Here is a 16,648-nt window from a genome sequence, read left to right as displayed (position 1 = left end):
TCTCACTCTTAAAGATTTTGCAGGCAATAATTTGGGAGAAAATTTCAATAGATGAAGAGGTATAAGCTGGAGAAAGAGACTGATGCTTTGTTATTCACAGGACCATTTGTAGGTACTCACAGATTCTTCAAAGTTCCATGTTCTACATGATTTGGCCTACTTATATTTATGGTTTAAGATCTCACACTCCTGCCCAAGATTTTTATTATTTTTATGAATAGCTTTTCTTGTTTTCAGAGGAGTAAAAGGACATTTGTCAGCTAAGTTTTGTCTTTTCTTCCTCTAGTTTCTAATTCTATCTGTCTGGACACATTGTCTTAATAGCTCTCTGTAAATAGGGGTTCATCCAATTTCATCAAATGGATGCCACACAGACATCCAGGCTGGAGGTGAGGAAAGCTTTCGCCTCCTACCACAAGCTATCATATCCTTATCAAGAACACAGTACCATACCTCCCAATAAACAGAATCATCGTAGCAGGTTTGGTCAGATGGCTGCCCCCAGATGGGTATCTTTAGAATTAAACCTGTGAAAGTGGGGAGAAAATGGCAGGTTAGGAAATTGTATAGGAAAAATCTACTGGCATAGTAATTAAAATACTATTGATAAACAGCCATTCTCTTGAGTTTACTTGGCTACTTTACTGCCAGATATTTAGATAGCTTTCAAATTTACTGATAGGTAAGTTAATCATGTATTGTATTGAAAACATATGGCACAGGGAAATGTTTGCTTTTTATCCTGACCTGTGATCAGCCCTCCAACAATAGCTGTTCCGATGGAAGAACCTAGGGCAGCTGCCTGCATGGCCACTTTAGACCTAGGAAACAAAAAGAAAAGGATCACCTTGTTTTTCCAGGATGCACTCCTCTCCTCAAGGCATGCACGCCTGCCATCTTCAGATGAGGGAGTAGCATTACATACAGCAAACAACCATTTATTAAAATTTTACTTCTCTTTCATGTTTCTGCTTTCTTTGAGAGTTTTAAGCAATATTCAAAACAACCAAGCACCCTCCCCCCCAAAAAACAAGCCAAAACCCTTATAAGCAAGAAACACTTTTTTCTTCAGCAATGGTTTAAAAAAAGATCCTCTTTAAGAGGGGTTGAGTGTTTTCTAAAATCTTGGTATCAGGTATCGGATTCGTTCAACAAATATTTACTGAGAACTCGTTTTGTGTTAGTTTCTCTTCTAGGTACTCAGGATAGAGTGACATACACCGCCATTTCTTCTCAACCCATCCCCAAAAACAGTTGTGATAAAACTCAAAACTCAATAAGTTAATTTTAGTATACATCAATTTTAGTATATATTATAGTAACAACTCACTGAAGGTATTAAAATATATCTCTACATGTCAAGGCACATGTAGTTACCTTAAAGTGAAATGAGCAAAAAAGTGCCTTTTAATTTTGGAATGGGAGAAAGGGAGAAAAGTTATTAAAATGTATAATGGTATTGCATGAGCTATAAGTGTGCAGGGATTGTGGGAGTGTCCTTAGCTGAAGCCTCACTCTTAGGAAATTAATAAATACTTGCTGAAAGACTGAATGAATGATTGCAGGAAAGAAAGAATTAGAAAACAAGTCTGCTGGTGATTTCATCCTCATCATCCAAGGGAAAGAATGCACTAAAACCAGATTTCTTTATTTGAGGGCTTAAATTTTTCTACTGTATAAAAAAAAATGTGCAAGTAACACATGAGACATGGAAAAATATTAGAAACCACTAGTTAAAAAAAAGAAGGGAGAAAGATTAATTTCTCTCAAATCCTATCAGTATGAAATGTAAAAACGTAAAATATAAACATGTATTTTCATAAAAATGCTACAGTATCAATATTCCTATTAAATCTTATGCCTTTTATGTCAGTAAATGTAGATTTGGATCACAATTTTAATTGCTAAGGGTATAACACTATGCAGATGTACAGTAATAATAATTTTATAGGTTGAATGTTTAGGTTGCTTCCAATGTTTTATTAAAATGCTGTGAGAACACATTTTTAATGAATGTGCTTGTGAACTTGTCCAGTAATTCCACGAAAATAAAACCTAACTAGACATGAGGTTATTAGTAGAAGGTTATATATTCTTAAGAGCTTTTCCAAAGAGTAAATTGTACAATTTATATACTTATTTCTCTACTTTAGCTACTACTCAGTATTGATAGCCATTTAATCTTTATCAATTTGTTAACTGAAAAACTGGTAACTTGTTTAATTTGAATTTCTTTGATTACTGGTAAGGTTGAATATTTAATATATATTTATTATTTTATTTTCTTCTTTTGCAAGCCACATTAATTTTACCAGAATTTTGCCATGATCCTTCCTATGGTCTTAAAAAGAATTTTAATGAACCTGAACATTGTGGGTTCCTATGAGCTGGCTACCAGCTGGCCACTCTTGGGCAACTGTGACCTATTTGCTATCTGCAAATCACAGCAGAGCATTCCTTGACTACCTATGGAGTATAGCCCGTGTCATGAAACAGGCCTGGGGATGTCCAGACCGCTGTTGACCTCATTATGTGACTATCTCCATGGTGGCCTCGGGATAACTCTGCCTGTGATAACATCAAATATTTTGCTGATGCAAATGTCCCCTTCTCTGTTCCATGTAAAACTTTGTCCCCCATTGCAATCCCACCCTCTGGACTTCATTCCTCATACCATTGTCGCATGATCAGCTTCACTAGCCTATATGATTTCAATAATTGGCACAAGAACTTCTGCTCAAACAGCAGAGTCTTGACTTGCAAACTTGCTACATGACCGCTGCATTCCTGCCACAAAGCAGCAACAAATTTCTTGTCGCAACAGTTCATGACAAAATAGACTTGAGAAACACTGCTGCTAAAAAAATAAAGAGCCTTATTAGAGTTAGGCTATCATTACTGTTGAAATCTCCCTAAAGATTATTAATTTTTCCTTGTATTTTGCTTACTAAGAAAACTGATGCACTTTAGTATTCTGAGTCCATGTGAGTAAATAGTCTTGACTTTTGGACAAGGTATTTTAGCTGCTCTGTGAGAAGAATAAATTTTACTCTCGTGAGTGGGCCTTCAGACTTGGCCCTGCCAGCTTCCCCTGTGTCAGTTGTGAAGTGTTGCTAACCCTGCACGCACATGGACTGCACTCAAACATGGAATCTACCCCAAATCCTGCCACCCAGTGAGACCCAGTCTGCAAGAGCCAGACAGACTTGTTTAGTTGCATCTATGGAACAGGTCTAGGCATGATGAACAAAAATTCTTCTCTCCCTAATCATGAGGCACCTCTTAGAGTTTACAGAGTGTTTACACACTTATAACATTTAGGACTTGAGCTCATTCACTCTTGCTTTTATGTAGAGTCCTGATTTGCATTAAAAATCTTGATTTGCATTAAAATACTTTAGTACATGATCTCAACATCCTGTTAGGGCCTGGGGGAAATGGAAAGAAAATATAGCTATTTGGGGGTTTTCCTTTAAAAGGGGAAAAGAAAGGAAAAGTTATAGAAACGAAATGGATCAACTATAGACATGACTTTCTATTCAGTAGAAAATAAGATTAAACAGGTTTTGGAAAAATATGTCATTACCAGTTGCAACAAGATTAAATCTGTTGAAAAGAAAATAATCCAGCCAAAAAATGGGCAGAAGAGCTAAAAAGAAACTTCTCTGAAGAGGAAATGCAAATGGCCAACAGGCATATGAAAAAATGTTCAACATCACTTGCCATCAGGGAAATGCAAATCAAAACTACCATGAGATACCATCTTACACCAGTGAGAATGGCACATATTAAAAAAACTAGCAACAACAAATGCTGGCGAGGGTGTGGAGAAAAAGGAACTCTTCTACACTGTTGGTGGGAGTGCAAACTGGTCCAACCACTGTGGAAAGCTGTGTGGAGATTTCTGGACCTACTAAACATAGAGCTTCCATATGATCCAGCAATTCCACTCCTAGGTATTTACCCAAAGGACACAGAAACATCAATTCCAAAGAACACCTGCACCCCTATGTTTATAGCAGCACTGTTTACAATAGCTAAGCTTTGGAAACAACCCAAATGCCCAAAAATAGATGACTGGATCAAGAAGATGTGGTCCATATATACCATGGAATATTACTCAGCATTCAAAAAAGATAAACACATGCAATTTGCAGCAACATGGATGGCGCTGGAAGGGATCATGCTCAGCGAAATAAGCCAAAAAGAAAAAGAAAAATACCGGATGGTCTCACTCATAGCAGGAATCTAGAAAACTTAAATAAGGGACCAGGAAAATGAATAACTATAAGAAAGTGAAAATCAAAATCAACAAAAAACTATGAACCAGAGACACTTTTAGGGGGGCGGGGGCGGGAGGGGAGGGATTGGGGTCAGAATGGGGGGGCTGCAATTGTATGGGGAATATAACAATAAAATTTAAAAAAAACAAAAAAAAACAAAAAAAAAACAATAAAAGTAGATACTTTAAAAAAAAAAAAAGATTAAATCTGTTGAAATTGATGAGTGATTTATCTTTTCCAGTTAAGCAACACTAGCTGGTGGTCCCCTTGAGACATTTTCAAACACACATGCAACTTTTTGTAATGGGGATAAAATCAGGGTGAGGCCAGAGGTGTTGGGGTGAAGGAGTCACCAAAGACAGAGTGGAGAACAGGAAATACCTTTCTGGAATACCCCGCAAGGGAGCAGTAGGCGAGTGTGGAGAGGTCTGTGCATAAAAGAGGATTTGAGGCTCTTATGGTTTTCATGGGCTTTCTAATTTGGGGCACCAGTTTGCACCAGACATTTGCTAGGATGTATGGTCTTGGGTGCTGTCTTTTGACACAGAAACATGCCCTGGGCTCTGCTTCTGCATTCCCGGAGCTGGGCTGGTTTTTCTGGTCTTGGTGATCAGTCTTGTGACCTAGTCTCCAAGGCAACCTTATCACTTCCTTATCTATTCATTCCTCCCAAACTTGTCTGCTGGGCCAGGAGTGGAGGCTTAGTTTTTAACCTTATTACGCAGTAGACACTTCATGTTTTCAATTTGCTTCAGAAATTGAGTATTTTGATTCCTCTTTCTTTCTCAGTGTTATGGAGTTTATGATCTTCCTAGTTGATTCATATCAAGTTGTACTAATCATGTTGCCTAAAAGTGATAACTGATGGTTTATGAAGGACTTGATTGATAGTTATTCTTCCTCTGGCCACTTAAATGAATACTTACGCTCTTTCGAAAGAATCCAGGTCTGTTAGAACTAGAAGGGATTTTAGGGAGTAAATAGTACAATATTTTCATTTCACGGAAGAAAAAACTGAGAACCCGAAGGTTGGGTGACTTGCAAAAGTGCTAGTTAGTAGCAAAATTGGAGCCACCTGCAAGTCTTCCTAATTTCCTGGATCCAACTGCTTTCTACATTATTTAACTCATCCTTTTTTTGTATGGGTCGAGTGGAAATGATTCCTCACTCCATCACATCTGTCCCCCACCTCTTAAGATTACTATAATCTGATTGTGATCATTGCATTGCCCTAACTGCTAGGGGACAGTGGACTATGGTACAGAAATTTAAATTAAGAATGCTAATTAAAAAAAAATTAACAGTGGTTAAGACATGTCTTCTAGTCCAATTCTATTTGATGAACTGTGTTTCTGGTTTCAACAAGAACACTACTTACAAACTATGGCTTAGATTACTAACGAAAAAGTTGCCTCATTATGGGATTTCTTAAAGAATAAAAGAAAGCTTCAAAGAGCCTCGGAAGGCCAGACAGAGGCAGGAACACCCATAGTTTAACTCACATGTCAGATGATTCCATGGCTACGGCCACAATGCCAGCGAGCCCTCCGACCAGACCTGGTAAGCCGTGCAGGTTATGAACCCCACATGTATCTTGGATCCTCAGTTTAGTAGCAAAAAATGGCTAAAATTGTGAAAAAGAGGATTCTGTATAACTGACATAAATGATCGAGCAGGAAAACTTTTATCTATAGTCTAGTTCTCCATTCACATTCAAAATCTGCTTAAATCAAAGACTCTGAATACGCTGGTGGTAAAACTACTCTTTCAGGCTTTAGAAAATGGCTGTGAAGGTGAGTTATATCAATCCTATTGAACTGCCGGATGATAAGTGCGATATTCTTAAAAAGGCACTGAGTCCTTAATTATATAAAACAACCAAGCAACAAAACTCTAATGGAGTTGCCCCAGAGGAAAGTAACACAAATGCTTAGCATTCAGTTCATTCTAAGTTGTAAACAACTGATATCAGATTCTTTACTGCAACACAAAAAGTCAGGAAAATGTAGAAAGCACAGGACTCCTAAAATGTGAGTGTTATTTCTGACAGGAAGGCAAATCACCCTCAAGAAGAAAAGGTGCTTATGGGAGGGATTTTTGTAGCTGTTCCCTGCAGGTGGGATGTGAGAAGGTAAAGTTGCAGATTCAATATTTGACTCGAGCAGCCATCATACTTACAGTCAGGAACTTGTACCCAAGCACAGAGACCATTCCTGCAACACTCCCAATGATCATAGAACCGTAGGGGTTAATTGCCATGTCGGCACACGTGCCCACAGCCACTCCACCAGCAAGGGTTGCGTTCTGAATGTGGACCTGTGTGGGAGACAGAGACAAGGATGAGGTGAGCTAAACCAGACAGAGTTCAGGTGAACTGAAGGATTCTAGAATTCGGTACACACTGTGGCATATTCTTTATTTGAAAGGGCTACTGATTCTTTGTAATTCCAGAAGACATTTCTTCCAAGCAGCTGATTTTTTTTAAGTGCTAGAATGACATATATTTATTCATTTATTTTTAATAACAACAGCTGTGGCTTCTTTATTTTAATTTTATATCTTGTTATTTACACATGCTTGGAGTGCAACAGGTCCACAACAGGCTTGCAGTTGCCAATAAATTCTCAGGCAGGAAGATTTCATTTTATATAAATGCATGTTTATATGAAACTGTTAGGGGGAAAAGGATGTCCTAAAGCTAATTCCATACAGGCTTTGTGGACTCCACCCCCACTCCAGACAAAGTCAAAGACACTGGGAACTCCAAATCCCATCACCACCAAAGGGAAGGTGGCTGGGACCTGAGGGTGGGGTTAAGCAGCCAAGTTGGTATAAAGGCAGACACGTGGGCTTTGGGGGGGGTCCCCCATTTTGGCTCTCCACCAGCTAGCAGCATCCGGCCAGCTCTGAGAGTGACTTTGGGTTTCCGGGTCGGTGGATCGGGTAGGACACATTAAAGACTTTATTTCCCTATTTTCTCCCTGAGTTGTACATTTTCCTTATTTCCTTTTCCCTTCTAAATAAATCTTTTATTAACCTTTTGTGTGTGCCTGTAGTGGAGTATTAATAAGTCCCTTTTAAGCACACGGGTGAGGACCCACAGCCAGGCAACCCGTTCATTCGGGGGTGCTCTATAACAAAACCACAAACCTGTCTCCCCTTAGTATCTTACCACTCAAATTCCTGCTAGGAATTTAGTTCCATATTCTTGTCTACTTGGGTCATTTTAATAAGTTAGGAAATAACTGTCTCTGTTCTCTTTTTGGGTGATAGCACTTATTCATGCTAACACTGTTGGATAACCTTCCAAGTATTTTTCAAAATAGCATGTTTCTGTGATCAAAACTACTTAAAAGTTAGCACTTATGTTCTGTTATCTATTATCCCTGTTACCTTGTATTTTCTTTCATTTATACATTTTAAAGGTAGTATTTTTTTCTTACATCATTTTTAATTTTTGGACAATACATGAGTTCTCCCCTCGATGGTCACTGTAGTTCTCCCACCACCATAACACCCACAGTCCACCACCATGTTCCCTTGTGCTCTTCTCCCCCCCTTGTTTTCATCTCTCTCCCATCTTCTTTCCCTCCCCCTTCCTTCCTGGATGCCTCAAAGCTGTGGTCAGTTTCAAGGTTTGTCTTTGTTTGGTTTTTCTAGATTCCATATATAAGTGAAACCATCCATTTTTTTTCCTTTTCCTTCTGACTTATTTCCAAGCAGTTGATTTTTAATGTCTTTCTCACCAAGGCTCCTTGGCAGAGCATGAGTGATAAGTTTAGAATCTAGTTGTGGCAGGATGTGAGGAAATGTAAAGCAGTTCTAGTGGAATGGTGGGAGTGTATAGAACAATTATCCAAATGGAGAATTTGTGGGGGCCTAATATTGGAGAAGAAAGAATTGGGGTTTCTTTTTATAACCTGTTTTCATAACTGGGGAGTTGGTCTCCGCCTGTTGCTGTCTGTTGGACATCATACATTTGATGAGTAAATGCATGAAGGGTATTTTCAAAATATGCTTCAAGTTCTGAAGTGTCAATCTGTTCTGATAGCTCAGCATTGATTCAGAAATGACCTACCTCTGAGCCACCATCAATGTGTTTGGTGAAATCTGCATGGGGGCTCATAGGGCACTCACCATATCAAGTTTGCCTCGGTGCTCAACAAGGCTGGACAATGCATAGGCTGTGACCACACAGGCGGCTAGAGAGAAGTAGGTGTTTACAATGGCCCGGTACTGATTGTCTGCAGGTTCAGCAATGGCCGAATTAAAGCTGGGCCAAAACATCCATAGGAAAAGAGTCCCTGGAATAAACAACAACAAAAAAGTATCAGTTCTGAACTTGGAAGACAGTCCAGGTGAGGCTGGAACTTGGAAGACAGTCCAGGTGAGGCTGTCTTGGGCACTGATAAAAGGTCTACTATTGGAGCATTGAGTCAGCATAAACAAAAGTAGTATTCAGAGTATGTTCCTTCTTGAACATCTTTGCATTTTCATTAGAGTTAACCTCCCCCTTGAATGATGAAATAGACAAGAACAGGTAAGTTCATCTCAGCTCACCAATCATTGCAAACAAATCCGAGTGGTACACAGACTCCTCATTGTCATGCCCCATTCTCAGGCCAGGTCGATATAAGATGCCTGCTACTGCCAAGCCAAAGTAGGCCCCAAAGGCATGGATGGTCATTGATGCTCCAACATCAGATGCCTGAGAGGCAAAACATTCAGGTAAATGGAGGTGATACTGAGTCTCCCTACAGGAGCAAAGTCAATTAAAGAATGGTGTCTTTGATCAAAGAACAAAAATATTGAGAGAGAAAGAATATTGGGGAAAGGAAAGTAAATGGATAATACTATGAGAAAAAATACAGGTTTCAAAACCACAAAAAATTAACTTTCAGTTCTAACTAAGGCACTTCCCTGAAATGTGGCTTTAAACAACTTATATTCCTCTGAATCTCACATTTTGTGATCTGGAAAAATATTACCCAACTGGAGAGAGCTGTAATGAGACTTAGACAAGATCATGTTTGTAAAATGCTAGGTCCCCAGTGGGAACTCAATTCACTCCTGATGAGGGAGATTTTCAGTTAAATATTATGCATGACATTTGATACAACACAAGGGTGGTTTTGTATTCACTTGACATTGCATTTAAACTCAATTGCAACTCAAAGACTTGAAGCTTCAAAAGCCCAAGTTCTTCCCACATTTTTTTCTTCTATATGACAACATGAAAACCAACTGAGGTCTAAAGATCATTTGAAGAACTATTCTTTAGTCTCCCTTGTAGGCCACAGTATGGATTTGATCTAGCTTTCTTGTCTCTAGAGGGAAGTTCAGTGTTAGCAAGAGAACGTATTACTTATTTATTAAGGTAGAAAAATGATGCTGATTTAATAATTTACATCAATATATCCTAAATAATGTAGATTTTCATGCTTAATAAATACCTATGTACCTTTCAGCTTCAGCATAATTGTGATGTCCTCGGAGAACCCTTTCTGGATTCTACAACCTAAACTGAGTCTTCTTGTTACACTCATTCTTAGTGCTGTCAACTTGTTTTTTATATCATGTATTACAATTTATAATAATATTTGAATGTGTGTGTATGCATGTGCACATGCATGTGTGAGCACACCTGCCTGTGAGTGGGTGGATGAATGCATGATTGGTGCTTATCGTCTGTCTACACCACTAGATTGCAAACTCTATAAAGAGAGGTGCTTTATTCTATTGGTCATTGAATCACGAACACATGACACCTACAGAAAAGTATCAGAAATGTTTACTATTGGGTTAAATGTTCAGTAGAAGTATATTCAACATACTGGAAAGTGCCTGGGAATGTATCTTGGGGTGGCAATGACATTTTCATGGAGCAGAAGAAATTTGAACTAGACTGGAACAGAAGCCCTAGCAAAGACCATTCACATCATTGAAAAAGGAACTGATCATTGGTAGAAATTAGGGCCATGAAGTTAGAAAAATTCTGATTTGAGTCCAGATTTAGGTAAGACATTTAGCACCTGTGATCCTCTGTTTTATTGTACACAAATAGTAATGATAACGTATACTTTACAATGTTGTTGTGATAATGAAATGAGATCTTTATAAAACTTCTGGTTGATAGTAGGAAACCAAATAAATGATAACTATTCGTTACTGTTTGCTACTACATAACTCTCACCCAAGTTTGGCCTTGCGTAAAGTGGGAATCTATTATGTGTTGTGGCCAGAACTAATGCCTAAAGCTAGGTAAGTGTACATATTCTATCCCTTACCTGAAACTTTTCCACAACCAGATGTTCATTGCCAGCAAAGATAGTAATTTCTATAATAGTCATGATCAGCATCTGGACTGGACTTGTTTTTCCCAGAACAGCTCCAAAAGAAATCAGGGCTGTTGCTGTACTGAAGTCTGCATTTATCATGCTGAGGGGTAAAGAAAGAATACATTGGAGAAGAACAAATGATAACATAACCTTATCCAGAGTACAAGGCCCTCACCCAACTAGCCTCATCTGGAGCTTCTCACAGGCCTAAATCTGTCCTTTTCCACTTCTTACCCCAAATTTCTTCTATATACCAGATACTCTATAGTTGCTTAACATTTCCTTTAGTTTAATATACCCGCTCTTTCTCTCGTTTAGGGTTTTACCGTTTTTTTTTGCTGATCTGATGAATGAATTATTTCCTGGAGTGTTTGTACTCATGCACGACAAGAATATATGTTTACATTTCAAAAACAATCTTAGAAAAATAACTAATGGAGGGTTTTTCCTCTGTAGCTGAGATGGAAGGGTTAATAATTATATGAAAGGGAGGGGCCTCCCTGATGGCTCAAGGGATTAAGCACAGCACTATGAAGCAATCCACAGCCTCTGCAGCATGAGTTCGATCCCTAGCCCGCCAGGGAGCAACCCACATGGTGCAGCAGACCTCTCCTATCTCTTTTGCTGCTTACTTCAGCAGTGTATTTCAGTCAGTCTGCCTGTTCTGTTCCCCACTCTGTCTCTGGTGAATCCTCTCACCCCCCCGCCCCCATCTCTGGCCTGTACTCCAGCTCTTGTATGCATAAGTAAATAAATCTTTAAAAAATTTTATATGAAAGGGGATTTCTCATACCCTTACATTTGAGCCAAAGAGAATATAGACATGAGCGTATGACCCAGCTCAGTAGACTATGGCAGTCACTTGGATCCTTGGGTCCCAACAACCATCTGTTACCCAAGGGAGGCAATTTGCCAGGTTGTCAGACAATTTAAAAGTCTGCACAGACCCTGACTGACAAGAGACTGAGTAGGGAAACAATTGCTCAGAAAACACAATGCTTGAAAAGTACAGGGTGTCACCTCTTGATTCCAATGTGGATTTTCTCTCCGTGGCTGTGCAGGAGGCCTTGTGCAATAGTGCCCCACTGGAGACCCAGAGCAGCGATGAGTAGGTTGATGCCCACACTGCTGAAGCCATATTTCTTCAGGAAGGTCATGAGGAAGCCAAACCCAACAAATATCATAACATGCACATCTTGGAATACTGGAAAAGATTAAAGAGGAAATCTGCATTAGGGAAGCATAAAGAAAATGTCACATTATAAATATCCCATTTATTAAGTGTACATCCTTTGCATAAGACACTGAGGAGGGAGAACATTAACTGGGCAGAAAAAGACTGGGTTCCAGCCATTTGCCTACTACCAGCCATAAGACCTTAGGCCAGTTATTTGGTATTTGAGCCATTTTCTGGAACACTGTACTACCATTTCAGAGTACCGTTTGTCCTCTCCTGAAAGAGTTTTTCATTACTTTTCACTAGGGGGCGTGCATGCACTCTTTTAAAGATTTCCCCATTACTGCAGGGGAAATCATATTTCCTCTTGACTTCCACATTGCTTTCTGTATTTACCTCAGCTTTGATATTTGCCATGTATGGCATTTATCTAGCATGCATCTCACTGTCATAGTTACTTAGTCCATGAGATGTCCTTTTCCCGCACTGTGTTGTGAATTTCCTGATGAAGAGTTAGGGCATATTCATCCTTTGCTGCCCAGAGTTTTCATTTGCCCCCAGGCATAAGAACATGCGCATAGGGAAAGAGGCAATCATGACTGGATGAATGAGTTGCAGTCTCCACATATCAAATGTGTAGAGTAGCACTGACCTTGGAAATCTTACCAGATCATTATTAGAATCACATGGGGTAATATCATTGTTAGCACTTTCATTGTATTTTTATTTATTAAATATTATTTTATTTATTTATTTTGTAAATTACAACATGTTAGCTGAATTATTTTATTTTTTAAAGATTTGTTTTTATTTATTTATGTATACAACCTCTGGTGTAAGCCAGAGGTTCCAGGGTGAGGGGTGAGAGGATTCACCAGTGACAGCGTGGAGAGCAGAACAGGCAGATGTACTGAAGTACACTGCTGAGGGGAGCAGTGGGCAAGACAGGAGAGGTCTGCTGAGCCATGTGTGTTAACTCCCTGGTCGGGATCATACTCAGAATGAAATACAATCATACTTGTATTTTCTACAAGGCCTCCCTATGCACCTATGTGTATGTGAAAGAATTGGATTAGGCATCCCTGCATGTCTGCCTTGAGACAATGGCCCACATCATGAGGTGGCCGGGGATGCATAGGTAATGACTGACTGAGTGCATGTTCAGGGTCCAAGACAACTTGGGATCATCCCAGAAATTACACCAGGCACCTGCACCGGAAATACTCCCTGTAGATGTGGCCAACATGTCCCCTGTTCCCTATATAATTGATTACCCTTTGATCCCTTTGAAATCCTGTTCCCCATAAGATGAATACCCTTTGTTTTCCCTGGGCCCTGCTTCTCCTGCCATTGCCACATAATCAATCATGTTTATTCATTATTACTAAATAAATAGCAAGAGAGCTGCTCACAAAGCAGCAGAGTCTTGCCTTGCAAATGTGCTCCACGACTTGTCTCTCAAACGTGTTCCCGGGAACGTGTGGTATGCTCCTGAACACCAGAATCTAACAGTTGTAATTGTAAGTTTCTTGTTTTTTCTCAGTAAAATCTGTAGTTACGATGACATGCTGTCAATGTGGGGTCAAATATCAATGTGCTTAACAACCCAGCACTGTGAAAACATAGGTTTTTTTTTTTTATCATTTGAAAATTATATTTTTATTTTATTTTTTTTACTTTTTTTAATTTAAATTTTATTTTATATTCCCCATACAATTACAACCCCCGTATTTCGCCCCCAATCCCTCCTTTCCCCGCCCCCGCCCCCATACAGTGTCTCTGGTTCATAGTTGTTTGTTGATTTTGATATTTTCTTTCTTATAGTTATTCTTTTTCCTGGTCCCTTATTTAAGTTTTCTAGATTCCTACTATGAGTGAGACCATCCAGTATTTTTCTTTTTCTTTCTGGCTTATTTCACTGAGCATGATCCCTTCCAGCTCCATCCATGTTGCTGCAAATTGCATGTGTTTATCTTTTTTGAATGCTGAGTAATATTCCATGGTGTATATGTACCACATCTTCTTGATCTAGTCATCTATTTTTGGGCATTTGGGTTGTTTCCAAAGCTTAGCTATTGTAAATAGTGCTGCTATAAACATAGGGGTGCAGGTGCTCTTTGGAATTGATGTTTCTGTGTCCTTTGGGTAAATACCTAGGAGTGGAATCCGCAGATTTATGGTTAACTAATCTTTGACAAAGGAGCAAAGAATATGCATTGGAGCAAAGAAAGTTTGTTCAATAAATGGTGCTGGGAAAACTGGGTCGCTAAATGCAAAAGAATGAGGCTTGACTACTACCTAACACCATGCACAAAAACCAACTCAAAATGGATTAAAGAACTAGACATAAGACCTGAAACCATAAAATACATAGAAGGAAATATAGGTGAAACACTACATGATATGAACATCAAAGACATCTTTACAGACATATCACCCAAAGCAGTGATAGTGAAAGCAAAGATCAACAGCTGGGACTACATCAAATTAAAGAGCTTCTGCACAGCAAAAGAGACAATAACAAAAACAAAGAGAAACCCCTACCGACTGGGAGAACATTTTTGCACCCAACACTAATGATAAAGGACTGATCACAAAAATCTACAAAGAGCTGATGAGACTCAACAAAAACAAAGAAAATAATCCAGTGAAAAAATGGGCAGAAGAGCTAAAAAGAAACATCTCTGAAGAGGAAATGCAAATGGCCAACAGGCATATGAAAAAATGTTCAACATCACTTATAATCAGGGAAATGCAAATCAAAACTACCATGAGATACCATCTTACACCAGTGAGAATGGCACATATTAAAAAAACTAGCAACAACAAATGTTGGCGAGGGTGTGCAGAAAAAGGAACACTCCTGCACTGTTGGTGGGAGTGCAAACTGGTCCAACCACTATGCAGAGCTGTGTGGAGATTTCTGGACCTACTAAACATAGAGCTTCCATATGAAAATATAGGTTTTTAAGATTGAAAAGTTTGGTGCCATTGTAAATAAAGCAGTACACCCAATATCATAGCATGCTTTGTGAGAAAAAGAGGCTAAATTTCCTTGACCTGTTTTGTTAGCACTTTCTAAACAAAGAAGCACCAAACAGACAAAAGAAAGTCTGTGGGCTCTTTGAAAATAAAATATTTGTTTTGGTATCTTGAGATGTAGGATCAGGTCCCTCAATTATTATGTGGTTGTGACCTGGGCCAAGTCACTAATTTTCTGTGAGCTTTGTGTTCTTATTTGCAAAAGTGAAAAGGTCCTACTTTCCAGGGTAGCTTTGAATCTGAAAACCCTGTGGGCGTGAGTGTGCAGTGGGCACTGTACACATAAAACATAAGATCAGATACAAATACTGAGACTACAAGCCCTTCCCTCAAGAAATTTACAACTTAAACATCTATTGGGAAACATCTATTTGACTGAACCATGTGAAAATGACACTTTTGCATTGAAATAACCAATGGACATGTTTGGAATATTTGTGAATTTCTTATCATTCAAATGAATAGATACACACAACAAATTGAGTTAAATTGGGAACAAATAAAAAGCCGGAGAGAAAAAAATAGAACCCTCAAATGTTGAATTAATAATAATCACTGTGGCCAGAGGTTTAAGTGGAAATAGCTTTCAGGAGACCATGCCTAGAAAATACAATTCCAAATTTGTTTGTCCAAATGAGGGATGAGGATTTAAATTGAGGTCTGATTAGGGGGCCTCCCCCTGGTGGCACAGGGCTTTAAGTCTCAGCCCTATCAAGCTATTGCCAGCCACTGCAGCATGAATTCGATCCCCAGCCAGGGAACTAACCCACATGGCACAGCAGTCCTTTCCTGTGTCGCTTACTGCTTCCCTCGGCAGTGTATTTCAGTGGAACCGCTTGGTCTGCTCCTCATTCTGTCTCCAATGAATCCTCACACCTCTGGCCTACAACCCAGTTCTTGTATGCATAAATAAATAAAAATAAATCTTAAAAAAATTTAGGCCTGATTCCTTCAATTTCTTCATTTATTGAGCACAAAAAACTTTTGGGACATCTGACATATTTTAAGGACTGCAAGGTATAGTTTTGGCTTCCCGGATACTCGGAGACATGTGCTACCCCTTGATTCTCTCTAGTTCTGTTCTAATGTCAAGCTCAGGAGGAAGTCTATTCAAATGTGACAGCTATGATACCTCACTTGTCTCATGTAGCAGAACCAGTAATGACTGCCCACAGCTGCCCTTCAGACTCCAGGGATACATCTCTTCTATTTTCCTCTGCTGTAGGGGATGCTACCAGTTGATAGCCCTAGGCAATCAGTTCTCTGGGAGAAGAGCTTTTCTTGCTCAAAGTCACAGTCCTTCCCCAAGCCCACCCTCAATGATTGATTCTCATGAGCATGCTCTTGCTTCAGGAACCAACCACCTGAAGCTAGATAGTCCAAATTCAGAGCTTCCTGTGAGGTCAGCAGAGAAATTCTCTTTGCCCAAATCCTTCCTGTGCAGGTTTGATCCTTAAATGTCCCCTAATAAATGCCTTTCAGGCTAATAGCTGTCTTAGAGTCTGTTTCCTAAGGAACCTAAGCTGTAAGCCACCTTGCCTGTAGGCTCCCCTCCACCCCCCCTTCCATAGCATGAAGAAAGAATTTACCTTGCTTTCTCCTCTGACACAAGCTACAAACCACATTTAGTTTAGGACATTGCATATTAAATCTGATAACTAATCTATGGTGGTGATCTTGCCCAGTTTGAAGCTATTGGATTTCCAATGGTACCTCCCATTTGAAAAGGGTCCCTAGGAGGCATGGGACTTATCCTGATGTATTACAGTATGACAAATAACAGGCCAGAGAGATCAAGGTGGCATTAT

At 39.3% G+C, this 16,648-nt stretch overlaps 1 protein-coding gene across 1 annotated transcript in view; it reads right to left on the bottom strand.

Moving 5' to 3' along the window:
* Positions 1 to 342: 342 nt before the first annotated feature.
* Positions 343 to 16,648, bottom strand: part of RHAG (Rh associated glycoprotein) — a gene marked incomplete at both ends in the record, with an annotated part of 29,521 nt that continues 13,215 nt past the window's right edge. The window contains 8 exons of the mRNA XM_084258912.1: positions 343 to 527; positions 748 to 821; positions 5,786 to 5,907; positions 6,462 to 6,599; positions 8,421 to 8,587; positions 8,844 to 8,991; positions 10,571 to 10,721; positions 11,642 to 11,825. Coding sequence (XP_084115038.1) covers positions 343 to 527; positions 748 to 821; positions 5,786 to 5,907; positions 6,462 to 6,599; positions 8,421 to 8,587; positions 8,844 to 8,991; positions 10,571 to 10,721; positions 11,642 to 11,825 — 1,169 coding nt within the window. The remainder of the gene's footprint in view (positions 528 to 747; positions 822 to 5,785; positions 5,908 to 6,461; positions 6,600 to 8,420; positions 8,588 to 8,843; positions 8,992 to 10,570; positions 10,722 to 11,641; positions 11,826 to 16,648) is intronic.

Source organism: Talpa europaea (genome assembly GCF_964194135.1).
Source record: "Talpa europaea genome assembly, chromosome: 2".
NCBI lineage: Eukaryota > Metazoa > Chordata > Mammalia > Eulipotyphla > Talpidae > Talpa > Talpa europaea.
This window is presented reverse-complemented; position numbering and strand designations above follow the sequence as displayed.